Source organism: Drosophila takahashii, chromosome 3R (assembly GCF_030179915.1).
Source record: "Drosophila takahashii strain IR98-3 E-12201 chromosome 3R, DtakHiC1v2, whole genome shotgun sequence".
Classification (NCBI taxonomy): Eukaryota; Metazoa; Arthropoda; class Insecta; order Diptera; family Drosophilidae; genus Drosophila; species Drosophila takahashii.
The window spans coordinates 20196930-20224706 of record NC_091681.1 but is presented as its reverse complement, the minus strand read 5'-3'; the positions used below and the strand labels follow the sequence as shown (position 1 = coordinate 20224706).

At 41.8% G+C, this 27777-nt stretch overlaps 3 protein-coding genes across 9 annotated transcripts; 2 read left to right on the top strand and 1 right to left on the bottom strand.

Moving 5' to 3' along the window:
* Nucleotides 1-1877: 1877 nt before the first annotated feature.
* Nucleotides 1878-7641, bottom strand: bond (james bond). 2 transcript variants are annotated; one of them, XM_017152172.3, is made up of 4 exons: nucleotides 7488-7641; nucleotides 3566-3652; nucleotides 3311-3501; nucleotides 1878-2977 (listed from the first exon to the last, which is right to left on the bottom strand). In XM_017152172.3, exons 2-4 carry the CDS (start codon nucleotides 3621-3623, stop codon nucleotides 2249-2251), a joined length of 978 nt encoding a protein of 325 aa, XP_017007661.2. In that variant the 5' UTR covers nucleotides 3624-3652; nucleotides 7488-7641; the 3' UTR covers nucleotides 1878-2248. The 2 variants fall into 2 exon arrangements, with proteins under 2 accessions (XP_017007661.2, XP_070073121.1); XM_070217020.1 differs by lacking the exon at nucleotides 7488-7641 and adding an exon at nucleotides 4384-4583.
* A 2955-nt stretch (nucleotides 7642-10596) lies between these two features.
* AdipoR (adiponectin receptor) lies at nucleotides 10597-14698 on the top strand. Of its 5 annotated transcripts, none has more exons than XM_017152121.3 (7): nucleotides 10597-10759; nucleotides 11299-11702; nucleotides 12606-12704; nucleotides 12894-13246; nucleotides 13304-13605; nucleotides 13669-13748; nucleotides 13808-14698. In XM_017152121.3, the coding sequence occupies exons 2-7, from the start codon at nucleotides 11343-11345 to the stop codon at nucleotides 13940-13942; spliced, it is 1329 nt and encodes a 442-aa protein (XP_017007610.1). In that variant the 5' UTR covers nucleotides 10597-10759; nucleotides 11299-11342; the 3' UTR covers nucleotides 13943-14698. The 5 variants fall into 5 exon arrangements, with proteins under 5 accessions (XP_017007610.1, XP_070072750.1, XP_017007611.2 ...); XM_017152122.3 differs by lacking the exons at nucleotides 10597-10759; nucleotides 11299-11702 and adding exons at nucleotides 12113-12299; nucleotides 12355-12504; XM_070216651.1 differs by lacking the exons at nucleotides 10597-10759; nucleotides 11299-11702 and adding exons at nucleotides 12115-12299; nucleotides 12355-12462.
* A 3693-nt stretch (nucleotides 14699-18391) lies between these two features.
* LOC108064521 (very long chain fatty acid elongase AAEL008004) lies at nucleotides 18392-27738 on the top strand. Of its 2 annotated transcripts, none has more exons than XM_017152092.2 (5): nucleotides 18392-18680; nucleotides 25874-25966; nucleotides 26345-26602; nucleotides 26665-26964; nucleotides 27027-27738. In XM_017152092.2, the coding sequence occupies exons 2-5, from the start codon at nucleotides 25883-25885 to the stop codon at nucleotides 27216-27218; spliced, it is 834 nt and encodes a 277-aa protein (XP_017007581.2). In that variant the 5' UTR covers nucleotides 18392-18680; nucleotides 25874-25882; the 3' UTR covers nucleotides 27219-27738. The 2 variants fall into 2 exon arrangements, with proteins under 2 accessions (XP_017007581.2, XP_017007582.2); XM_017152093.3 differs by lacking the exon at nucleotides 18392-18680 and adding an exon at nucleotides 25615-25802.
* Nucleotides 27739-27777: the final 39 nt, after the last annotated feature.

Here is a 27777-nt window from a genome sequence, read left to right as displayed (position 1 = left end):
TAAAGCATTCCATTTATTTTGCCCAAAGCTATAAAAAATCGTCTTATAAATAAATTTTTGTTCAATTAAACTTATTAATAAGATCCATTTAAATTTGTATTATAATGAGTCATTAAAACAAATGTTGACCTTGAAAACATTGCAGAAATAGCAATTTCCTGTGATCTGTAAAGTTCACTCAATGTTTATTTATAGAGTCATACATTTTTAATCTTATTTGTCTTGAAGATAACATTGGGGTATCTCCCAAAGAGCTGCCCATCCCAGTTCCATCCTAATCTAACCATTCATGATCTTGGTTAACCTCAGATAAATCAATTGAGGAAACCTTTTCTCAAGGAACTGACTGAAATTAAAGCACCAACTAATATATTGAGTCGAATCCATTCATTCAGCAGCGGAAGCCAAGACATCCGTAACATGATGGCTGATTTGAATATGAATGGGCGTGGCTAGAACAACAGGTCTGTGGGGTGATGCAGCATGTCCAGTTCATGAATTTTTACGAGGCTCTGGGAACACGACTCGGCGGCCACTCATTAGAGCTCATTTCGCAGGCACCTTGAGACGCGGCCGAGATAAGATTTTGATAAATTCCACAGCCTTTTATTGATCAATCAGTCAAAACGGAACCGAAGCGGAAGTGAAAACGCATCTTCGAGTGGGGTTGCGGCCATCCGATGTGCGGATACAGTAAACGTATTACCTATACGGTATTCAATAAAGCCGGTTTGGAGACTTGACCTTGATCTTGACCACAAACACGAGAAAAAACAAAGCGAACCTCCGAGTTAAAACTCGGTTTTCATCTGGCCCAACCGGAGATAATGCCAATATTATTCCAGTTTTATGGCCTGATCATCATACAGATTCTATCAGCTCTTATTCAAGATGAACAAGAACAGAACGAGAGGTTTCTTATTTTACTGGGAAACCTTAGAAAAATTTCCATAATTAAATTTTAAGGTATACTTTCAGACGTGTTTTTAGCCGGGACACGAACCCGAGTACAGCGATCTCCCTTGTTTTATTTTAATTTTTTTATTTATTTATTTTAAAGAGTTTGACCTATGTAAATTTGGCAAAAATCTGAGGCATATTTAAAAATACACGCCTACCCACAGATACATATCAAACTCTTCATCAGGCCCTTGAACTTTGACTCCGATGAGGAGAAACAACAAGAGTTTTCTAGTCGAAATCTGCATAAATAAAGCTGCTACATGTGATGCTGGGCATGTGTGTGAGTCAAGGCGAGGGAAAAAATTGATTAGAAATTCTAATTTGGCAAAGACATTCTCCCAATCGTCGCCAGGGTGTCTAAGCCGGGCCAGAAAACGGGTCGGGGACAGAAAGTTGCATAATCACCTTAGCACGCGTACTAAGAAGTACACTTTGAAAAAATATACATAACTTAAAAATCTACTTTGGTTATCATTATTCAAGTAATTGCAACTTTAATATTAATTTATATTTGAAGAAAATATTTCTTTCATATTTATTTTTTCATATTTTTTATTATTCTTAGCTAGTTTCGTTTAGGATCAAGATTTACAAACTATTCCAAAACGTGGCATAAATTTATTTCTTTTTGTCTAATCGGAGCTTGGACAATTGACAAAAAATAGAGGTATAAAATCAGCAGTTAATTGGCAGATATTAATCATGTTATATGGTCGGCGATGTCTTGCAGATCTGCATATTTTTTTCCTGGGTGGATGGAGCGCGTGGCCACCAGTCGTCATAAATAATGGTATCCAATGGGATCCGGTTTGGTTACCTAACCCGTAAGCCTCGTGCAGAATAAAAAATCCCGGAAAGTCAGAACCCCAGAGCCCCAAACCCGAATCGCGCCGGCAAAGAACAGAGACACAGAGTTTGGCTTTTATTAAATATACAAAATCAAAGTTTTATTGAATTCTTATTGTTTCGAGAAACGATTTACGGCTGCATTTCATTAATAAGCTCTATCACACTAGCACACACACACTCAGCTAGAAAAACATTAACACGTACTCAGTCAAACTTGGCCGCATTCACACACTTAGGGTTCTATCTACTTTTTGGGTTTGAATCGTCGCCTGCCCGGCATATAAACATTATACAAGTTCTTCTCTTCCGCAGACTACAGACTACAGATAAAAGGTAATGGTAAAGGTAAGAGTTACGAACTAAACCCCGCGCTAAAAGACATAATTGCTAAATAACTGAAACCCAATGATACCAGGTATCTGGCCAAGTATCGCTCTCATTCCAGCTTCAGCGGCTTCACGCTGTTGTTGTTCAGATCGAGGTAGGCCTTTCCAGGCTGGGCGTTCTGCAGGCTGTGCTTTCCGGCGTTCATTGTCTGGGGCATGCAACCCATTCCTCCGGCGGCCCTCAGGGCGGATTGGGCCAGGCTGCTGCCGGTGGTGCGACTGCTGCTGCTGCCGCCATCGAGGCTCTTGGCCTTCTTGTAGGTCTTGCGGTAGAAGTTGCCGAACAGATACAGGAAGATGATAGTGTTGCCCACGAAGAAGAAGGTCAGAGTCTTGGGCATGTTGCATCCCTTGGCGCCCACGGCCAGCATGTATCCCAAAATCAGAACGAACTGGATCAGCTGGATGCTGGTCATGTACTTCTTCCACCACAGGTACTTCTGGTACTGGGGTCCCATCGCAGCCACCATGTAGTAGAAGTACATGATGATGTGCACGCCGGAGTTCAAGATGCCAATGATCACGCCCTGCTCCCCGGGAGCGTACTTTAGGTAGCCCCAGGAGAAGAGCACCGTGATTGTGTGGTGGTAGACGTGCAGGAACGACACCTGGTTGTCCTTCTTGCGCAGCACAAAGAACGTCGTGTCCAGCAGATCGATGATCTTCGAGAAGAAGTAGAACCAGGCGCCCGAGTAGAGGGTCAGGTTCTGCTCCCTGGTGCGGTTGATCTCGCACTTCTTCGAGAAGATCGATGACATCACATTGCTCTCTTGGATGGACTGTAAAAAAAGTGGGGGAAAATTAATTAGTAAATAAATAATCCATATAAGAATTTCTTTTAGTTAAATTCCAGCTAAACATTCACGTGTTTGTGATTTACAATTGGAACAGTTCATTCGTTCATTCATTAAAAAGCAACGCTACTCCGCAATTTTATAGCTCGCAAATTGCCAAAAAAAAATTCAAGACTAGAATTTTAAAAATTTAACAAATTGTAATGCAAATAATAAGCACAAGCGTGGCTTATTAAAAATGAATAATACATTAATCGGGATAGGAAGCCTAGCAACCGAGTAACTGAATAATTATGACGCTCTGTTTTATGGACTCACCGTGCGGCACATCCAAATGGAGTACAAGACCTGGAAGGCATTGTAGAAGACCATGATGCGCTTGAGGTCCATGGGCTTGCGGTTCTTCATGTACTCGGGTCCGATCTTGAGCACGAATGCCAGGTAGACCAGGACCACGGCGATCACGGGAGCAGGGGAGCTCATCAGGAACCAGCTGTCCACCGTCTCATCTGTGGGAGGGTTAACTCATTTAGTAAATATTTCAAAAATATATATATTATCCCAATAACTTACCCACTCCTTTGGAGAGGCCGGTGAGGCGCTCCTCGACTATCTTCATGTAGGTCGTCATTGCGGCTGCCTTGGCTCTTCGATTGGCAACTGGAAGAAAAGGTTTACGAGCTTTAGAAATTTTCGCCCAAAATCGAGAATTCAGATTCAGAGCCTGACGTCCGCACGCCGCGTTGCCAAAATATTGAATGAAAAAAGGTATTCTAAATCGCGATCGCTTGGAGAAGCTCGGCACGTTTTTCTGCTCGGCTTGCCGAGGAGCGTGATTTGCATCGGAATTTCTGGCGAGGCACGCCACAGATTTATTAATGAAAGGCGCGAAGAAATCGCTTATTGAGTTATCCCCAATCGAATGATGAATGACGACAGCAGGCCGGGGGACAAAGATTAAGCTGGTTGCAGCTCACTGACGAACATATGTATTATATCTCCTCTCGAATCAATAAGCCAAACGAAGATGTCTTTAAGATCTTAGATTCTTGGCCAAGCCACGACCGCAAGTCAATGGCTTGGAAACCTGAAAAGAGCTTCATTTGAATTTCTTGCCTTGGCACTAAAGCTTAGACTAACTTTGGCATTCATCTTGGCATCTGTTTATTTTCAGATAAAATCGCAGCACACGGACTTAATGTTCTAGCCAATGGCCCTCGTGTTCTTGCCTCACATTGTTATTTAAATTGCACACGGAAGGAGGGAGTTTGATTGAAAATGACCCATCAAATGTATTCAATTACAGGGCAGCCAGAACTCGTTTCATTTTGTATCGTTTCGTTTAGTTTCTTATGTAATGACTTGGGGTGTTCTCTTCATTAACCACTGACCTAGCCAACTCAAACCGGAACTCGTTCGGCAGAAGATTCTCGAATATATATATAGATTAGTTTGTATAATTAGCTGATATGCTAACAGATATCCAGTTGGGAAGGTAGCAGATCGGATCGAAATAAAACTTGTCGACAAACTCAACCGATTCTTATACTTTGAAGGCAAAGCCTGCTCTATAATGATTCTCCGATGACTGGAGTTTTGTTCTCTTCTGATTCTGATTGCAGCACAGCACTCTTCATGGCTCACATGGCGTGTAATTAAGATTTGGAGAGCCTGGCCTGGCCGAAGAACGGAGCAAACACCTGTCACATTCGCTAATTGGACACACTCGGCGTATGATTGATATGTGCTGACTACCGCTGATCGACAGCGACTGAGACTAGGTCTCTGTCAGGGTTAAAGCAATCGTAATCCCAATCGGAATTGGAATTGGAATCGAAATCGCCTTCCCATGTCCATATATCCAAATAGCTATATAGCCTAGCCATTCCCAGATTCCCATTCCCATTCGTATGCAAGGCACTTGGCATCCACAGACTGACACTGGAGACAGGAAAAGTGAGCTGACTGCCGGCTCATCATCATCATCATAATCATCGCAGTCGACCAAAAATGTGACGCCAATTGAAAGTCAGGCGAGTGTTCCGCTGGCTGCCTTCGCAGCTGCTGACGTTGATGCCCCTGCCCCCCGTGGATGATAGTAGCCCCTTTTTTGGGAAACCCCCAGGCAGCACCTTCTGCCACACTTTCAGCCTTTCGGAACAGCAAAAGGCCGCTTCTACCGGCACTGGCCAGAGGCTAGATTCGATTCTACGCCCAAGTCTTCCGCCATAAATAAATTAAAAATAAACGCAGAAGCAACAGCCACATACTGCCGCGCACGCATTAAAATTATGTGTATTGTATGCATAATTGATTTTCGCTTTTGCCAATAATTCGTACCCTTTAAGAGCTGAGCTGCCTTGTCAGCATTATCAGAACTTGGATACTCGATACTCGGAACTGGGTTTACCCAGCACTCGAACACGACTTTGCCATAATTTCAAATGTTGTGACTAATACGAAAAGTATCTAAATACCCAAATACCCGAGCGCCGTCTGCGTGCGTCTGTTTCGGTGCGGAAAAGCACCGAAAAAAGCGTTAATTTTTACGATTTTGCCTCTAAAAATAAAAGGTTTAAGTAAAAACAACTTAATTTGCCACTAATTCGAAATCTAATGAAGGCCGATGGGGCATTAGTCTTTCATCTGCGAGCGAGTCTTGACGTCTGTATAAATATAAATGTATCTGTATCTGCTGCTGCTGCGATTTAAATGTTGTTAATGTGCCACAAGCAAAAGCTGCAAGTTTTGCATGTTTATTTTGCAAGATTGCGACTAGAAGGCAAAGGTATTTTTGGTGTTATGTCGCCACGTGGCTACACAGCCAAAAATCAGATTGGGATCGATAATGTTTTGAAGTCAAACTTTAAATATTTGATAAATATAAGAAAACGTAGTTTTAGATGTTTAGATCTTCTGGATTTTTAAAATATTTGTCTAAATATAAATGATCTTAAAATTGTAAATTATTAGAATACATAAATATATTTTATATATATTTATTTTTATATTTTATAGAATCTCCAAAAATTGTATAACTATTTGTCTGTGCAAATTGTAATCCAAAGGGCGGATGTTTTCTGTAGATTACAGGCGTCGCAGCACGATTTTCACACGCACTTGAGTGTTTGCCGAATGACAGCAATTAGCCATGTGAAATTCCCGAATACATTAGCGCACACCCATTGAGGGCCCGAAACTGGGAGGTGTTGCGATGCAATCGAGTGGGTCATAAAAGGCATGGGTTCTAAGTACGGGGTATGTCACCGGGTCGAGCACCCTGAAAATTGTTTAATTTTTTCCCCGATGGCATTGTTTTCCCGACGTGGCTTGAAGAGTGCAACAGGTTAATCATTTAGTTTTGCCTGTGTCAAGTGCACATGTTTTATGGTTTCATGCTTGCTTAGCGCTGTAAATTAATTTTTTCTGCCAGCCGAGGCATTTACAGAGGAGGCAGCAAATCGCGCCGAGTCAGCCAGCACTTGGCGAACCGCAGAAACGCCACATATACATACATCCAAAACTATAACCCACACGCGAGGAAAATGTGTTCGAAAATATAATTTTTTTTACCAACTCTATCCTAAAATCAGAAAAAATTCGATGGACTTGCATTTTTTCCTCTATAAAAATGCTCAGCTGCATTTAAAAATGTATAATACAAATATGATTTAATATTATACTGGTTAGAATAATAAAAAATCTAAAAACATATTATAATTTCTACGTTAAGAAATTTGTTAAAAATTGTTATAATTACAAATCTATGAAAATGTATAATTGATTTGTTAATAAATTTACTGATATTAATATTTTAGATATTATTTGTTCAAAATTGGCCTTTTGAAATATTAATAGATTTTAAAAAACTAATATTTTTTCCTGTGCACAGCCAGCTAGAGTTTGGTAACTTTTTGGGCCGACTGACAACCTTTAATTACTGGGCAAATATTTGCGGCGTTAATTGGATTTTTTCCTGTCCCAAACTTTTGGAGCGTCTGTGTTTTCGTTAGAAACTGTAACGGATATGCTGCGTGGTCTCTGTCTCTTCGTGGGAACTCGGACTTCTAAAATGTTTGCCTAACCATGAAATGTGGTCATCTTCGCGAGGGGGTTGCTAGCAGCTTGGCAAGGCCTTTCAGCCGATGCAGCTGCCAATTGAATCGCAATCGATTACAAGTTCAAATCGTTTAGTTTTGGCCGCCTCAATGCTGCAGCCAGAGTCTTGGCCTTGGCTGACTGGCAAAATTGCAGCTCCTCAAGCCAGTTTTCAGCGTTTAATCTATGTACGATGCATTGGGTTAAGGTCGACGAGAAAATCAGACGGACCAGTGGCAGTGGCAGTTGCAGCAGAATTAGCTACTAGCTATTGGCCAGGCCAATCCAATCCAGTTTTGGCCCACTTCGAGCTGATCGGCCCAAGAACTGCTCTCTAATTTATGCAACACTTTCACACCTTCGGGTTGCCCCCAATAAATTGATATCACTTCCGTACCTGTTGGGTTTTGGCTGGGTTCTTTTTCCCTGGGTCGGCTAACTTGGCTAACACACACACTGGCACACACACACTGTCGCACAACCGTAGCCTGAAGATTCAGTTTCGGACACGGGGACTCGAAACTCGGATTCGACTGCGGCAAACGCCAAGAAGACACTAATATGGAGTTCTACCCGCTCGGCTGTATAAATAAACAAAATGAACGGGCTTCGCGGACCGGCCAACATTTGACGCCGCCGTCGCTGTCGACGCTGGCAGCGCAGTCGACGCTCGGCCCGCTCGGCGTATACTTAACCTTTTTTTTATATATTTTTGCGTCACTCGGCCAGGTTCGATGCGATGCAAGTCGAAGTCGCGTTAATGGCCAATTTGAGTTGCGCGGTTTTTCAATTTTTTTTTGCTTTAGCACTATTCAGTTTTGGTTTCTTTACTAATTTCGGCTTTCTGGTGCTAAGGTCAAGTTTGAAGCAATTAAAGCGAATGTCTGTGGCGGGTAAAGAAAGCAAAACTGCTAACGGCAGCAGCAACACGATAGGTTTTCTTGGTTTATTTTGAACAAGTTTATTAACCCTTTCCCGGTTGGCCAAAAAAACATGCAGATCCTATCGCAAAAAGAGCGGCAAAAAGAAAACGAAAGCAAAGAGGGAAACAAAAAGTTACACAGTGAAAATTAAATACAGAATAAGCCAGAGGTAAACTAAATAATAAATTTTTGAAATGCTTACACATACTGAAAACTAATTAACATAACATACAGCATAGTTTAATAGACCTTAGTTCATCATCATAAATTAATATTATACATGTAGCTACAAAATGCTAGTGAGTTGATGCATTTATGCCACTGAAATTACTAGGGATGATTTTTTTAGAGAACGTTAAGCTATGCCAAAATGAGTGAAATTATATTATTTGCACAGATTTTTTATTGTTAGCTTTGACCTTTAAGTGATACCTTAGGTTAAGTGGATTTTGCGTCATCCCAAATACTTTGTTTTGATATGGTGATATTAGAAAGCCAAAGGCAACTTCAATCTTTTACAGAAAAAATATTTTTTAAATCTTTTATAATTTAAAAAGATAAATAAATTTATTTTATTTATTAAACGTTCGATTTAAAATTAATATTTTAGTAAAAACTCTTACAAATATAGCTTAATTAATAAATTCTAATGCTTCCCAAACAATATGTAAATATTGTAGGTTCTTTAGATAAAGGATATTGTTTTCTAAAATTATTCGAAGCCTTTTATATTTAAGAAGGTCATTAAATGTATTAAAATAACAATAGCTGACCGATTTAGCTGGTTTTTTTCTGCGTGCACTTTCCTGGCAGCCAAATTGGCTTTAAATAAACCGCTAGACAATTGATTTATTATCGCTGTCACGTCATGGGGACGGACTCAATGGGCAGCATACATATGAATGTAGGCGACACGCCCCAACTCTATTACGGGCACTTACTTAACTTACGCAAACAGGGATGTACGGGCGTAGTTAACACATTTCCAGCTCGATGGGAAGCGATTAGCCGGCCCATTGACGGTAAATTTCACTCACTTTCCCAGATTACTGAATTGGGCGGCCCATTGCTCCACCCACGTGCTAAGTGCCCGTCCAAATATTGAAATATTTGCCAAAGTCGATGCACTGCAGCTGTATTGGTCACCGCTCTTCCGGGTCTTTAGCATTTCCATTTGAGCCACATGGCGGGCGGCCAAAAGCAAAAAGCCGTTTTGCATTTGTTATCGCCCGCTCGTCATTCAAACAGCTCGTATTATCGGCGCTTCTCTTTTGTGATAATGACCCTGAACTTCAGCGCTACTAATATTAATACAGCCGATTAATACCGCTAGTCGGGGTCTGTGCGAAAACTCCGAGCTTGCTCCTTGGCCGAGTTTCTGACGGAGCTGATCAGAACGCCGAGAGCTGATTGATGTTATTGGCCCAGATTCGCCAATAGGGTTTCATCTTTTTTCGGTGCCCATGAGGAAAACAAGTTCTATAGGTACTTTTTTAGTTTTAATAAATTTTGGAAAACAAAGATGAATGCCTTAGCATACCTATTACTTTTTATATGCAATAAATATTCTATGGGCGCTGTTAAATAGTACTTAAATTGAGTTGTTTAGGGGTAGCCAAACAAGTGAATTTTTATTAGGCCTACCTGGCTGGTTATATTTCCTGACTATCAAAGTATTTTAAAATTTGTAATTCTTTTTAAAAATGTTATTTTTTTGGGTGTTTTATAGGATAACCAAGAAATTAAATTTTTAATTTTTTATTTGAAATATTTTTAAATTATGAGAGAGAGGGAGAGAGATCAAACTTTATTCGAACGAAAAAGCCTAATAACTTTTGATTTCCACAAAAGTCATTGGAAGACTACTAAATTTCTATATTTTGTTGTGGTCTCAATTCGTATTATAAACTAAATATAAACTTTAATTATTTAAATCTCAAACAACTGGTTCTTGGTTTATTATATAAGATAATAAGTCTTAAGTGCTATGCGATGAGCTTTTTGACTTTTGGAAAAGTACCCAGAGAAATGCAAATATATGCAAACTTAAGTAGGTAACATCCACGGGAATTCACTTTGCCATTTCATAACTACCAGTTTTGAGTTGACTCCATTGATTCATTGTTAATTGATTTTATTAAGGGGCTTTCGGAAACTTTTTAAAAAAATTTCACTGTAAGTACGTTGTTTACGAACTAAAGAGAAAGACTCTATTCTTATAATTTACGTCTTGTAATTTCGTCACGGTCGACAATTTCTCATGAAAAGTATATTGTATGTGAAGTATTTAGGCAAATAGCCAATATTTAACCAGTAGAATTATCACCTTTGATCGCCATTAAAAAGATGTGAGCTCCCGCCACAATGTTTGACTTTCATTATAATGAAAGCACTTTGTTTACCGGGAGCAATGAGATTTTGTGGTTAGCGTTTTTAAATATGGGCGGGTTCTTCAGAGAGTTGCCATACTGTTTCATCGAGCTGTTACAGACGATGTACTGTTAGCAACTGTTAACAGCTGTTAAGTGTGACCGCATAGCGCCTGCTGCACCATATGATTGCAAGTGATTTTCCCTTTTCCGCAGGCAGGCACACTGGGAAAAACAGAAAAAAAAAATTTTTTGGAAAAACAGATGAAAAACTGCAATTGTGATTAATTAAAGCAAGTGCAGCAAGTAGTTTTCCGCGCCAGTGTTGACTTCTAGGCCTGCCGTTGAAGTGTCGCCCATTGCGCGACTTTCGAGTGGTAAGTGATTAGTGACGAATCGCCAGTGAAATCGAGTGATTAACCCTTTAACTGCCAGAAACTTGGGGAAAATGGGAACTGAACTGCGCAAGTGGCGAGCAGGTGTGGGTTAAACCAGTTGGTAGTGTTCCCTTTACACGTGGCCTTGTTCCTGGGTTTCGAATAGATCGTGTTATCTATGAAGATTTCCCCGAAAACCCAGTTGCACCTTAACCCACTGAACACTCAGTGTGCCGCTGGGACCCCATCTTATGTAAAAACTTAATTGGCAGCTAATTCCCTAAGTGATAAAGCACACAAAGCAACACAAACTCACGAAAACCAGATACATATAGTGTGTACATATAGCCGATTCACTGGGGGATACAAAGGTCGCTCCATACTATATAAAACCCATGCGATCGGGACAGACTAATAAACAAATAAACAAATATCACATTTCCCAGTTAAGCTAGCGTTGAACTAACAACCGTTTCGCATTACCTTCCAATCAACCAAATTCAAACGTATCCTATTGAGCAGAACGACTTTTATTACAGAACCCATTTGCGAAGTGTCCCAGGGATCCGAGACCGTACAGGCCATGGACTCGGCCACCAATCTTCTCGAGCGTCACGGCTCGACGGGCGATCTGGGCAGTGGACCTGCCGAGGTGGAGGTGACCACCCGGGCCAGGGCCACCTTTGGCATGGATGCCGCCGGACATGCGACCGCCGAGGGAGTGACCACCACCACGGCCACTCTGCGTGGAGCAGGATCGGACGAGGACATCTTTGAGCAGGTGCAGATGATTCTGCGCAAGCGACGCGGCTGGGGCCCCGAGGATTCGCTCAGCCCCAACGATCTGGACCTTCTGGAGTACGACGATGAGTTGGGAGAGGAGGACGACGCCGGCTGCCCACTGCCCTCCACCCCGGAGGACACACAGCTCATCGAGGCGGAGGTGAGTTCCTCCAGGTGGCGGAATACAAATTGCGAATGTAAAAACATGTGAGGAGCCTTATCGCTGACCCACCAACCATGTGGTTATCTCCCGCCACTTGTTAGTCGCAATTTTCCGACTGCGCAGCCAGTCATTTGAATGTCGAACTCTTATCAATACAAATGTTGCACTGGCCCAACGACAGGTTGCCACATTATAACCGTGGAGTGTGGTAAAACCTTATCTTGGCCATTTCTCTTCGTTTATGATTCACTAAAGACGATTGCTCAATTTGTGGCCTATTCCAGAGCCATTAAAAACCTTATCTATCACTGCCTTTAATGTCTGTCAAGTAAAATTCCCTGATTCAAGGCTTACACTTTGGCGAGTCAGCACATTTTGCTCACTGGCTTGAGAGGTCAGGCTTAGATTAAAAGCGAAGAGCCTCGGCATAGCCCTTTATACGACAGATGCTAGCAAAATAGAAAAAAATATACGTCGATGCGGTGCTGATAATGCCCGGAGAGAAGACAGTTTCGGTCGCGCTTATCTTATCGCTGAACGCATTCGGTGCCTTCTTGTTCCGCCAACAACGTCTAAACAAATTGAGCCGACTGAGTATGCGACTGGCAGAAGCTTCAAAGTACGAACGCTCATTGTTTCGCACACTTAGTTCTAGTTCTGTTCGAATCTCTGTTAGCCGCTCAAGATGCACACCCAGCCGGAGGTTGTAGTGCGTGTGAACCCGGACCTGGAGCCGGATGTCAGTCAAGAGGCCAAGGGAAGTCAGGACGCAGTCGAGGCGCAAGCTGAAAAAAGAGTCGTTAGTCGCATTTGCTTTTAGTTGTTCCCTGCCATCCCGTAGTCTAAGCTTTGAATATCCGGTTCGAGGACGCTTTAATGTCTTATCAATCTATCCCACAGATGACGGAAGTGCTCAAGGCTGGCGTTCTATCCGATGAAATCGATTTGGGCGCTTTGGCCCACAACGCCGCCGAGCAGGCGGAGGAGTTTGTGCGCAAGGTAAGCGAAGTGCTTCGGCCAGGTGGAGAATGGAGGACAACTTGTCAAGTTCTGTGAATTTCTGGCATTTTTGTTTTCCCTTTAATAAACCGTAAAAGTCTTGGGACTGTCTTTATTTTGTTTGGTGGCTTGTAGTTAGTTAACCAGCTGCTTATATTCCTTACTAACTTATTTCTTTACTATTCTTAGGTCTGGGAGGCCAGCTGGAAGGTGTGCCACTACAAAAATCTACCCAAATGGCTGCAGGATAACGATTTCCTACACCGCGGCCATCGCCCACCGCTCCCCTCGTTCCGCGCTTGCTTCAAATCGATTTTCCGCGTCCACACGGAAACCGGCAACATCTGGACACATCTCCTCGGCTGCATTGCCTTCATCGGCGTGGCTTTGTACTTCATTTCGCGTCCCTCGGTTGAGATTCAAACGCAGGAGAAGATCGTCTTTGGCGCCTTTTTCATCGGAGCCATCGTCTGCCTGGGATTCTCATTCGCATTTCACACGTTAAGCTGTCACTCTGTAGAGATGGGAAGACTGTTTTCTAAGTAAGTGTATTCCAAATGTTATTTGACTTATATTAATCATATTTTGTCTTTGTGTAGACTTGACTACTGTGGAATTGCGCTGCTGATCATGGGCTCCTTTGTGCCTTGGCTGTACTATGGCTTCTACTGTCATTACCAGCCGAAGGTCATATACCTGTCTGTGGTGTGCGTCCTGGGCGTTCTCTCCATCGTTGTCTCGCTGTGGGACAAGTTCTCGGAGCCGGCACTTCGGCCCTTGCGCGCGGGCGTGTTCATGAGCTTTGGTCTGTCCGGCGTTATTCCAGCTATTCACTACAGCATCATGGAGGGCTGGTTTAGTCAGATGAGCCGTGCTAGTTTGGGTTGGCTGATTCTCATGGGTAAGTGTTGCTATAAAAAAGTAGTATAAATAATGATTACTAAGGATAATTCTTAATTTTTAGGCCTTCTCTACATCCTTGGCGCCCTGCTGTACGCTCTCCGTGTTCCCGAGCGCTGGTTCCCTGGCAAATTCGACATTTGGGTAGGCTTTCGGTAGCCGTTTGACCTTTTGGACTTTCCTAACATTCCACTATTTTGCAGGGCCAATCTCATCAGATATTCCACATACTGGTCATCGCGGCTGCTTTCGTCCACTACCACGGCATCTCCGAAATGGCTATGTACCGCGTGATGTACAGCGAATGCACCGTCCCCATAGAACCAATAACCTTCTAGATGCTTAAGTGGACGCCATGGAACAATCATCGTAAAATCACATACAATCCCATACATTTTCATACATATAATGATGCGAACTAGCGCAGTTTTACAATGCAACCTTTTTAGCGTTCGGTGAGCATTTGTACCTTGTTATTCAAATTCGACAGAATCAGAATCGGAATCAAATCCAAGACACAAACACACACAAATTACGCGCATTTATCATCAAAATCTTACATACAAACACCTAGCAAACACAGTTGATTGTCGAATGAAATCTGCAGTAGAGTAATCAATATATGTACAATTATTTATAAAATTCCAATTCGTCTACTTAATGTTATTCTAAGTTGATTGACCTGTCGGGTATCGCAGGATTGCTTGCATCTGGAATTGGCAAAGTGCTAAACATCAGCCAGGAGTCATCGCGCGGTGACTTTCGCTCAGGGTTACCATTGCTATAGAAGTTTTCGAACAGCCAGCCAAGCAAGTTCTACTTTAAGTTTTGAAATTAGATGATCCCCTTGTGGCATTAGTATTTACCGCTTAGAGTTGTTAGGGTTGTATGGACTAGACAACATACATCATCGTTAGTTAAATGAGGTCTGATTTTACACACACACTTGCACACTACACTCCACAAATTTCGCATCCATATCCATGCACACGTATGGAGCCTAAGATATTATATCACCGTATACATTATAATTGCAGATCTATCACAAAACATAATGCGAATCAAAACAATAAAAAACTGAAAAGACTTCTAAACTATCGTTTGGTGATACTTTTATTAAGCCATATATTTTGTTTCTCGACACAAAAACCATCTTTAAGATTGCTGATTGCGATTGGGCAATTCTGTTGCCATCACCCTAATGCCTGGCCATAAATATCGCCCCAGAGAACTAGAAATCCGCATCGGGGTTATTAGTTGATTTCGGTCTGCCTGGCGAGGGCACAGCATTTGCTGCTGATGACTGGGCGAATGCTGAGTTGACTTTGACCCCCTTGATGAAGTGAGCAGCCGTGGTCTAGTCTCCGAGATCTCATCTCGATCTGATTCCTCCGCTGCCTTGTGTTCTATGCGTCTTCATTGTCTTCGCCGTGCGCCAGTTTCTAACCCGAACCCGCAGATCGCTAAACCTTTTATTTTTCCCCTCGCAAATAATCGAACTTTGTACTTGGCAACCTGTCCGCACGTGTCTTTCAACTAAATGCGATTGCAGCTTTTTTACTTAAAAAATTCAAGTTCAGCAACAAAAAAGGCAAATGACTCGGTCAAAATAAGGCAAAAATCAGTTCGGAAGTTGAGCAAAATAGGAGAAAACCAAAGTCAAAGAGAAATATTTTAAAAATGTCTTAATGAGTCGTAATCATGTGCATAGCTAAATGATACAGTGCGGTTTCGATGTGGTGAATTTAGGAGTTTGGTATTCTTTCAAAGAAATAATAAATAATATAAATAATTCTGTTTGTTATTTTAACTGGTTTTTATTATTTTTAATGGTACGGTATTTTTAAGACTTAGGAATATTTCAGTTCACTGATGCTCAAGTTTTGAAGTTGTCACTGTACAATCGATTTACTCATCAAACATCTTGGCTCGTCTATTCAGCCCCCGTGCGCCATTAAATCTAAAAATATTACTAAAAGCCAAAGTATTTTACTTTTTATGTAAAAAAAAACCATGGTGCCGGGGAACATAAAACATACAACACAGTATTCCCGAACCCACGTTGTATAAAAAATGCAAATCAAGTGGCAACAAATTGGTGCCATGTGGGGAAATGGTTTGGCTTTTGAAGGCGGGTCTTGAGTTTTCGGTTGAGCTAGATTTGCACTGATTTACTCCCTTATAAATATCAACTGCTTGGGGCTTTCTGTAATCTTTAGTTTGTTTTGCCAGAAGCACCGAAAATGTGACATGGCTTTCACTTGCAATTAAGTACAACATATTCAGTGGCCAATGCACGCTACTCGTCTGTAGACTAATTACCCTCATTACACATAATTTGACAACTCCACTCAGTGGGCCAAGCTATCCGGAAGCGAAGCTGTCATCGTCGTCATGAGATATGCATCAGCATCCGCGAATCGGTGCTTTGTGCAGTTCAATGTCGGCTCGACATCGGCTGAGCCCAAATACTTATATGCAGAGTTCAGGCAGCCACCCAGTTTCGGCTTTCAACTCTTTATTAATGGTCTTGTGCAGTTGCTTTTATGCGTTAAATTCAATAAACATAGGCTAACTGAGACTGCGAGTGAGACTCAGACTCAGACGCAGACGCAGACTGACAGCCAGCAAGTGGCAACTGGTCTTTGAAGGTTTTTGGCGTTTAAGTGTTATGGTCAAGGCCGTCGAACAGCATCCGCTGTGTGTCCAGTTCGTTAGTTCATTGATTTCCAATCAGCCTCAGTTCACCTCGGTGCCATAATGCTTGCCAAGATTTGGCTGGCTATGGTTGCGTTTTTTCCACCATCAGCGTTCTCCAAAGTGTTACGCATTAATTGAGTTTTAATGTACGCAGGCGATTGCGCACAAGAATTGCCACAAAAAGCGACAAAAACGACCGAAAATTACTAAATTAAGAGCAAAATAAGACAAAGAGAAGACAGAATTTTTTTGTCTTGTCGTCTAACGATCAATCCTATTCTTGCAGAAATACCGAATCCAATCATTTTCATGCAAATTATGCTATCTTGTCAAGTTCAAAAACATTAAATCCGTATAATGCCCAACGCAGACTGGCAATATGTTTTTATTTATTTTCGTTTTGTTGTTGCCAATGTAAAGATGCTTTGAATAAAAAAACTCTAATCGAATGAGTCGTTAAATGAACAGCAGTATCTATAAAGCGATGCTCCGGGGCATCGATGCGAGTTCGTGTCCGAAGTCTTTTGTTTCCGCCAGGCGACATTGACTTTGAAATGGTTTGAATTGAAGACAAAAGTGAAAATTCGTATGGAAAATTTACGGAAATCATCGCTTAACAATAAACTGATTAAAAGGTGACTTTTGTAGCTTGTTTGGAAATAAAGTCCAACTTCTTTAGCTTTAAATCAATAAAAAATGTCACGTTTGTAGATTTGGGGTGTTTCCTAATGCTAATATTTCAGCTTATCTATAAAACATTATCAACAAGAATAAGAATTATTTGATGGCTTTTTTATTTAATTAAACATTATTTCTTAATGACTTTATTTGCCATAAAAAAAAAACGATTAAAAAGGCTTAACATAAAATTCGTAATGCGAATATAAAAAAATACTTAATTATTAACGGAATATAAAATACTTGGTTTTTCAAACTTTTAGATGAACAGAAAAAATTACTTAAATTATAAGAAACATGTCTTGGGGAAGTTTGGCTGTCTTCCGATTGCTTACTTCGATATCGACTTATTTTGGCACGCCTTGAAATGGGTTCAAACGCGGGGCTCGTTAACGTAAAACGAGCTGCGTAGAATCTTCCTCAAATTGCCAAAAATATTTAGCAATTGAAATGAGCTGCGCCGCATAGAGCACCTCCGAAATGAGATTCGGGCACGCGTCGGGCATGCCAACATGCCAGCAGAGGCGACCTTCGCAATGGCGGAAGCTCGATTGAAATCGAATTGGGCATCGGCCGGATCGGAATTGGATTCGGAATCAAAAGATTAGCGACAACGGCGATCTGTGAATGAATCGATGGAATTTCGGTGGTTTTTCGGTGAATCGGTGAAGTGCAGGTTGTGGGTGTGTCGCGGCAATCACTTGGCAACCAAATGAAGCGCTCTTAGCTGCATTTTTCACCTGATTGAGCAATTAGCAATGGTGGCAAATGTCAGTGCGTCTTTGGACCCATGTAGACTTCTTTTCAGCCCCACACAATGGGTTAGTACGCGGTGTAATGCAGTTTGCGAGTCTGCGACTGAAAACTGCGACTTTGCGAGTGAATGAGGGAATGACGCGGCTGAAATCCATCAAGTGGCCACTGGAAGCTTTGGGCCGGAGGCATTTTGGGGCCATTTAATTGCACAATCATTTTTGCACACTACACACAACTCCCGCAGCCAAGGCATATGGGCCAGTCGATGATAAATGCAGTCAGGTTTGGTTTCTGTTATGATTTGCTCGACTGCCAGCTGCAATATGCACTCTCATAAATAGTTTCTTACCGCAGAGAGGCGGTGGTTCATCGAGTTAATTATCGACTTTACATTACAGCTCTTCGTATATTTTATGGCCGATGGGTAATTAGCTGGCGAGATCCTAGAACTGGCCCTTAAAAACACGCAACGACTGCCAGTCAGCTGGATCTAAATCTCAATCTAAATTCTAGCCGAAGCTCACCGCTGCTGTTCACCTGTTGCGATCGTCGGGTGAGTCCGAATACGAACTGCCAGCGCGAATCTTGGCCGAAAGCGAGGCGCTCGTACTCGTATCCGTGATACGATCGCTACAAGACCGCTTGTAGGGCCCGGATATCGCTTAGTCTGCTGTCGGCGCCTCAACTGCCAAGTAATCGCTGGGTAACCGTGGAGCACGAGATCTCGAGATCTGCCGCCTCGTGTTCTGAGTTCTGATCGACAACGCCGCGTATGCGTGATATTGCCTCGAAGGATAACAGAAAGTGATTAGCCTTAGTGTCTGTCCTTCGCCGGAGCCGTTCTGTGCGTTCGTTTGTGCCGTGTGCCGTGTCGTACCGCAAATAAATCACTGACGTCCGTTCAATATTTTTTGGCTCTCCCCGAATTAATTCACCAAAAAGGCAAGTGTTAAAGAACTAAAGGAAAAAAACAATGGGAAATTGTGTTCAGATTTTATGCTAAGTTATGCGCACACGACGGCAACCTGTTAAAGATTTGAGACATTTTTGTTGGCCTGGGGTCATTGCGAAACGACACCCAAGCCCAAAGACCTGGGACACGGACGAATTCGAAAGAAAAATACAAACTAAATATTGTATAAATAAATAACATGGAAGAGCGGAGAGGCAAAAAAAAACAGAGGGGCTTACAAAACCAGCTGAAATGCCCGGAGATGAAGACGAAGATGGCCAGCAAGTCGAAGTCGGTTCGAGTGGGCCAAGTCAATCACATGGCTAATGTGGCTCATATGTAAATCGCCTGGCGATTGATCAACTTTAAACGTTACTGTAATCCCTCGCAGATGAAGACGAACGCATCTCCACCTGATAAAAAAAATGCCACTACCAGTTGCATTACCACAGCTTTGTGCACAGGGAAAAATAATATATTAAACTAAATAAAACGGAATTTTAATGGATTTTTGTTAGTTTTGTTTTTGCAAAATATTTTTATAATTTAAATGAAATAATTCATACTTTTATTTATTCAAAAGTTTAATTTAATATCAGTTAAATTGATGATTGATTGAATTTTTTTGTGTGCATATGGCATCCAATTTCAGTCAGCATTATATCATCTCTGAGCTCTCTTATTTAGCCCTGAATTTCGCGTTACATTTTCGACACAATGGGAACAACTGGACAAGTTTGCGATATAAATAACAATCAGAAGAAGTGCTAAATGAAGCGATACACATCGATGGAAATCCCAAAATCAACTTGCCCATTTACGTTTATACCTTACGTTTGGTCCAAGCTGCGATGTGATAAGAACATGACAAGTTTATTGGGCTTGGCAGACTGTTGATCTTTTATTTCGAAATAAACTGACCTATATGCCATTCATTCATAAAAAATTTAATTCGAATATCACGCTGCGTGCGATCATACAGTTGCCAGCAATTTTTCACCAATATAATTCGGCTGGAATTGCCCTTGGAAAAAGGCGGCGATGGTGACGTTCACGCATGCGCACAATTTGTTTATTTATGATTTTATTGTTGTTTTCTTGTTTTCTTGGCGTCAACACCCGTTGAGATAGTCGGTTAGTTAGTCAGGCGGAGAGCGAAATTGCCATGGTATCTTGGGATCGCGGTCCCAAAAAAGGTTTCTGCTGCACATCCGTTCGCACGTTGGCGGAATGGGTGACTTTGCCTCATGTTTATGACCGACTCTCCGGTGACATTTCTCGCCCCGGCAAATTACATTTTAATATTTTGAATCCAATTGGGGTCACATGCGCTGGCGGTCACACCTACAATAAAAGCCCGAAAGGTCCACTGAATTTCCATCTGGTTTTGGGATTTCTTACGATTTCTTCACCTCTTCATCTTTCCCTCGGCCGAGTGCGTTTCCAAGTGACTTGTTTGCCCAACAAGGCGGCACTGGGTAGCTTGGCCAGAAAAAGCTGATAATAATGGCAAGGCAAACAATTCCCCAGGCAGAACAAGGCGATGGCGACGATGATGATGATGATGATGTAGGTGATGACAATGGCAAATATTGGAGGTCAGAAGTCGCACAGAATGAATATTTATGGGATATATAAAAGGGGGAGGTGGTCGGGGCTTGCTTATATGAATGACTAGCTCATTCTGGGCACCCTTGAGCTGGACCAAATGATTCTTGCGAATGCAAGTGCAATGACATTAATGCCAAAAACAAATAATGGGCTAAATAATGATCATTGAGTGAGGAAAAACTTGATGACTGTTTATCAAAGGCTGTTAATTGTCGCGGTATTTTTCCCAGTTGGAGAACCTAATTGATCATAATTAAAAGAAGGGCCCGTCATATTGCTGGCGATCTCAGTCGCATCGACAGCCCATCGATCGATTTGATTTGTGGCATGCGCAATTAGAGGCTATTTTTTCCCCCTTCGTAATTTATTCTGTTGCTGTCCAAACGAAAGACTGAAACAACGAACTTTGACTGGTTTTTCGTGTACATTTGCAATGGGAGATCTTTACAGGTAATTGCATATTTATAAAGACAAATTGCCAATATTTAAATAATCCAATAACAGAAGAAAGCATATGGAATAATTTACATTCGAGCCGCCTTCGTCAATGGAGGGTGTAGAATTGCCGATCTAATCGATTGGCTGTCGTCTATCCCACACATCATATACCCCGATCGGTATCGATCTAGACATATAGCCAATGAGTTGACTCAATTAGCACTTACAGACATTTGTAGTAATGGAAACTTTGTCAAGTCCAGTTAATTGGACACAGGAATGCTCCCGGCATTCAGTTAATCTAACATTCCTTCTGGAATGTTTTCATTTTCTGTGGTCTCAGTCCGCCACGCGGAAGTCGATGAGGTGGCTTTAGCTTAAATCGACTAATTTATGCGCCTGCAGCAGCTCGCACTAGACACTAGTTCAAGGTCAGAGCACAAACTAAGGCTAATGCAAAATAGTAAGCCAATAAAATTCAAATCGACATACGAAAATAGACTAAAGCACAGATAATACGCCTCCAGTATATACATACGTTCATATTTGTTTGGCTAGCCACGCCCGAAAGATCCGCATATCCGCACTGGGAGCGGATAATATAACCGAATCTCAAGCTGCTCTCCAATGCAAGAGATCAGGTCTGCGGCTTCGCTTTTTGTTTCCTCAAAACGTGCGACCTTCGCAGAGATTTTAAATGCGTTGCCGATGCCGAAGCGGTTGCCTTAGGTCCATTCAATCGATTGATCAGAGGCTGCCGCTCCGTCTTCGAATTCAATATTTTGTCTTCTCTTTTGTTGATTTACACTGGAAAAATAGCAGTGATGCATTTTGTGATTTTTTTAAAATTTTGTTGATATTAAAAAGAGTTCTAAGTCCTTCTTAATACATTTCACCATTTTATTTAAGAAAATAATCCAGTATTTGAATTTATTTTTTTCCGAGTGTTCGAATATTATGCTATTCGAAATATATTATTCTGGCGTCCTCAACATTCCGAGCTCAGACCTTCCCGTGCGGCCTCTTATCAGCCTAGAGTCGGAAAAAAGTCTGTAAATGGAATAAAACTTGACTACGAAATCCCCAGCATAATGAGCCGCGCATCGCGCATACGCCCCATGTGCTTGGCTGACCAAAAATGGTGGCCAGCTTGGCGACAGAACAAAACGTGCGAATCTTTTGCGCGGCGCGTGTCCAGAATTTATCGGCCGACTTCTATTTCTACTTCGGCTTCTACCCGGGCTGATTATCGCATAATAATAAACTGGAATGTGACGTCAGAGCAGCGGGTGATATGTATTTATACATCTATTTACTTTGCCATTATTTGGCTTCATTTAATATTTACTCTGTCGTCGCCACGCACTCTCGTTCACTGTCAATCGCTAATTGGCATGCAAACGGCCGTCAACATTATTGGAAAAGTAGCTAGGATTTGCGCAATGTTTATACCCGTTACTCGTAGAGTAAAAGGGTATATTAGATTCGTGCAAAAGTATGTAACAGGTAGAAGGAAGCGTTTCCGACCCTATAAACTATATATATTCTTGATCAGGGTCACTAGCCGAGTCGATCTAGCCATGTCCGTCTGTCCGTCTGTCCGTCTGTCCGTCTGTCCGTCTGTCCGTCTGTCCGTCTGTCTGTCCGTCTGTCTGTCTGTATGAACGCTGAGATCTCGGAAACTACAAAAGCTAGAAGGTTGAGATTTCCCACACATATTCTTTGGCTTCCTACGCAGCGCAAGTTTATTTTAGCCGAGCGCCACGCCCCCTCTAACGCCCACAATCACCCACTAACGATTTTAAAATGGGTCCTGCGCCCACATCCTTAAAGATTTCCGATAAGTATAAATGCAATTTTGTTGTGTATATTTATACCTATCGAAATGTAGAAGACATTTTTCAAATCGGACCATTCATTAAAAAGTTATACGCAATCAAAAAAAATATATCTATCTCCCTCGCACTCCCTTTAGCTGAGTTACGATTATTAGTCGGGACACAAACCCGACACAGCGTTCGCACTCCCTTTAGCTGAGTGACGGGTATTAGATAGTCGGGACACCAACCCGACTATAGCGTTCTCTCTTGTTTTGTTTGATATTATGCAAAACGAGAGCAGATCTCAGGGTCTAACTAACCAGAGTTTTCCGTTGGTCAATGGTTTAGTCTCCGCCTAGAGTTGGGGGAAATATTCTAGGATTTAACATGCAAAGTAACGCTGACTTTTGAGTTTTTGGCCATAAAGTCCAAACTAATTTGCATTCGAACATCGGACGATTCTGAAAATCAATAGGCAAATAGATATGCAAAATTTTACAGCAATTCCGATGACGAGATGGGCAGAGGCTGCTGATCTCAGAGACCGGAAGGTGTCGGTGGGGGGAAACGCATGGAAACGGTGGCCTCCTAAAAACAAAACTGGAATTCTCCACATATTATCTAACTATTTATGACTGCTAAGTGGCCATAAAAGAACTTCGTAGTCGAAAGTCCCCAAAACTAAAGCCAAAGCCAAGTCCAAGTTCAACCCTCGACCGCCGAATAAATCAAGAATTAAATTTCATCGCCGGCTGCGGCAAACCGGTAGAAGATTATATAATATTTATACCCTTGCAGAGGGTATTATGATTTCAGTCAGAAGTTTGCAACGCAGTGAAGGAGACATTTCCGACCCCATAAAGTATATATATTCTTGATCAGCATCACAAGACGAGTCGATCTAGCCATGTCCGTCTGTCCGTCTGTCCGTCTGTCCGTCGCTTCCTTCTACCTGTTACATACTTTTGCACGAATCTAATATACCCTTTTACTCTACGAGTAACGGGTATAATTAATGGGAAAAAAATTATATCTTTGTTGGTTTTTATTACATTCCCTTCTACTCTGGGATATGACTATTTTGAAATATTTCCGAATTTCGATTTTAATTTTTAAAAGATCGAACTACTATATCATATAGCTGTGATAGAAACGATCGAAAAATTAATGTGAAATAATAAGAAATTTAACATTTTTGCGATTTGTAAATTAATAGAATTATCTGCAACGGTATATAAGCTTCGGCTTGCCGAAGCTAGCTTCCTTTCTTGTTTTATTCGCTTTTATTGTTTTATTTCAGTTTAGCGGGTGAAATTCGAGTAGAATTGCATTAACAGGTTAGTGGAGCAGTCATAAATCTACGTGCGGAATAATGTTTATAAAATTATTAACGCTGGCAGGCGAATAAAACAAGTTTAGAATTAGCATAGAGATCTAAAAGATAAAATAAAGTTGGATCGTTGAAAGCTTAGTTCCTGCTGTAAACAAATGATTTGTTATTCTGGCTGTATCCTTCTCCGCTGGGAATTGTAGAATGCCAGCAAGCCATGTGTGTTTCTTGCACAATATCTTCACACCCTCGAAAACACCATTGGCTGGGTTAGCTGGCTGGCTGCCTGGCTGCTCTGGTCGATTGAAAGTGCCGGCCTTGCAAAAACACTCGGCAAAGGCACTCGAAATAATGCAAATAAGTCAGACGAAATTCTCGTTAGTCAATATCTCAATATCCAACTGAATGAATGCATTTTTGGCGCGCAGCTCCGCCAAGAGCGATGACTGAACAGAAAACGCTGGGTAATTCGATAATGGCGTTCACTTGGAGTGCGAACCGGAGTCGCAGATGGCAGGTGCTCACATAATTAATAGAGCCCGGGCCAAATGATGATTCCAGTGGCCAAGTGGGTTAGACAAAGCCGAACTGGGCCAGCTATTTGGTCAAGAAGCCATTGATGTCGTCGTCCAACATTATGGCCAGATAATGACCGATATCTGCGGGCATTCAAACCGTCTAGTCATCGTTGCTAAAGGATTTTTGGGATGGGCCCTCCAACCGATAATCACGATCATCAACTGTTGCAAAAACTGCATCCCAAAACTGGTTTCCTTGGCTACAATGCCCATAATGTTCTTATGTATGAATCTGCCTGGTTGTCCTTGCCTCTAGGTTTGTTTACAAAGACTTGAATAAAAATAGCCAGAACAGGAGACAAAAGAAAAATCATATGGGGTAGACATTTAATCCACATTGATTTTTTTTATATTAATAATAAATTATTATTTCATAAATACAAGGTATCTTTGAATCTTTGATCTCATTGCTAAATTGTAAACTATTAATAAATACAAAAGAATAGGATGATAGGTTTTCAGATCCTAAAATTAATAAATGCATTATTTATAGAATGATTTAAATATGGGTAATATCTGTCACATTTTTTAAACCGAAAATGATTTGTGCTAGCAGACCAATAATCACAAGCAACCGGTTTCTTCTCTCCGATCAAAATGCCATTAAATTAATGATGCATATGCCTGGCAGTCTGTCCTTGGACTATCCTGCTTCCTGGGTTTTTCCAAAAAGCCTGAACACAAAAAACTAGCCACAGGGGAGGGGGCGGGGGAAAAGGGGAGAACCAGTGGCTAATTTGGCCAAGTTAACGCAGCCACAGCGATGAGCACGAAACCAGTTCTGTTCACGTAAGCCGCATCGTGTCCCTTGTTTTGGCCTGTTCACTGCCGTTGACTGCCACTTAACAATACATGTAAATCATAAGCTTGGAAAAAAGAATTAAACGCGCACCGGGTAATTGTAATTGCTGATGCGACAGTTTGGCTCTAAGAGCTCGAATTAGCCCTCGATAAATTACGAGCCTAAACTGTTTGGCTGGTGGCTTTTTCCGCAACTTCATCAGAAATCGCCAGGTTATTGGCATTCCGAAATTTGCAACGCTACGCCTGATTTACACGATTCCACTAATATGACATTTCGCACCCGCATCGATCGGGGGGTATTATGGGCATGCAAATATCGGCGTCTATATCTCTCTCCACATATATATATATATATATATATATATATATATATATATATTCTGATCTGGCGAAGCGTAGGCGCGGTCTCGCCTTGGACAGCATTACTCTCAGCTTGTGTGTCTCGTTGATTAACAGGAAATGCTCACGGCGCGTAAATCAAACACAATCGAATGCGTTTTGCTTCTACCGCCTGATCCACGGTCGTAGAAGGTGCTAATCCACGGCACTGCATAATCCAAACTAATTTATTGATTACCCTACACTTCCACTTACACTTACAGTTTGCCAAGATGTCGGTCACTCTGAACGAGACGAACACTATTGTTGACCGGATGGTCAACTTCTTCGTGGAGCACGAGGATCTGCGCACCAAGGTGGGTATTTCTAGCAGCAAAACACTAATCAAATAAACAAATTTATTGTAAAAATTAAATGAAAGTATTGTTATATTTTTAGAAGCGGGTTTATGGGAATTATTTATTATATTTGAAAGATGAAATGGTGTTTAGAACTGGATTTAACTATCCTGTTTATTGTTTCATAGTCGATTTTGTTTTTCTTAAATAAATAAACCAGTTCTTTATCAAAGCTATATTAATAAAGAAAGCATGCCAGTTTATGTTATCTGTTCAAATTAGTTCTGATTTATGTCTCATACTTAAAAATAATATTTAAATATTTTAATTAAATCTGTTAGTTCTAAAGAGGTTGGTTGACAATATAATGAAAATATATTTTTTGGTTTACTTTAGAACTGGTTCCTTTCGAACGCCCCCGGACCGCTGTTCATGATCCTTGGGGCCTACCTGTACTTCTGCCTGTACGCCGGACCCCGGTACATGCGCGATCGCAAGCCCTTCGAGCTGAAGAACACACTGCTGGTCTACAACGCCGTCCAGGTGCTTCTCAGCTGGGTGCTCTTCTACGAGGGCTACAAGGGCGGCTGGGGCGGCCACTACAACTTCAAGTGCCAGCCGGTGACCTACGAATCGGATCCGATTTCCATGAGGGTATGTTTGGTTATCACCTCTTATTTTTTTAGCCCTTCTAATACATTTATTACCCATTTCAGATGGCTCGTGCCGTGTGGCTGTACTACATTGCCAAGATCACCGAGCTGCTGGACACCGTGTTCTTTGTGCTGCGCAAGAAACAGCGCCAGATCTCGTTCCTCCACCTGTACCACCACTCCCTGATGCCCGTGTGCGCCTTCATTGGCGTCAAGTACTTCGCCGGTGGCCATGGAACCCTGCTGGGCTTCATCAACTCCTTCATCCACATCATTATGTACGCCTACTACCTGCTCTCCGCGATGGGACCCAAGGTGCAGAAGTATCTGTGGTGGAAGAAGTACATCACCATCCTGCAGATTGTGAGTAGTTCCCCCTGTTCGATAATCATGGGTTTGTGCTGAAATCTCCCCCTCTCTTTTAGGTCCAATTCCTGATCATCTTCGTGCACACGCTGCAGATCCAGTTCCAGCCCAACTGCAACTTCCCCAAGTCCATTGCCGCCCTGTTGACCTTCAATGCCGGCCTCTTCACCTACATGTTCAGTGCCTTCTATGTGGCCAACTACAAAAAGGAGGCAGCTGCCCAGGCCAAGCTGGCGGCGAAAAAGGAGTAGGAAGCGACGTTAGTTGGCGCTACCTTAAGCTATGCACACTTATTTTTATGGTCCCCCCTTAAAACGTAATCCCAGATCCCATATCCCTCCCATCCTCCCTCCCAACCCCCTCCAATATCCTCCCCCTAGGTATACATAGGTCAAGATGGATATTATACAATCTGTAGTTGCGTAAGCTTGTTTCGTAGTATTTCGTTAGATCGAGGATAGCGGCCCCTTTTGTACTTGTTTGGATCAGTCGCCATTGCAGAGGGCAAGAGATCGTTGCACTTTCTGTATTGGGATAGTGTAATAGTACCAAATATTATAGTTTAGTGATTAGACTTTATCCTATGGACTGTGAAAGTCGAAGGCAAGGTTGGACAGGCGAATGGCGAGCAAATATCGGAGAACTCTGAACTTTTGCCTGTCGGGGAAATAAACGGCGAACTGTCCACTGCCTTTGTCATGCCCAATTTTATGAAGAAATGTAATTTTGTATATTTTATTTGCAAACAATAAACAAACGATTCATATGTAAGCTCCGATTGTCTCTATTTACTTACACGATTTCTACATA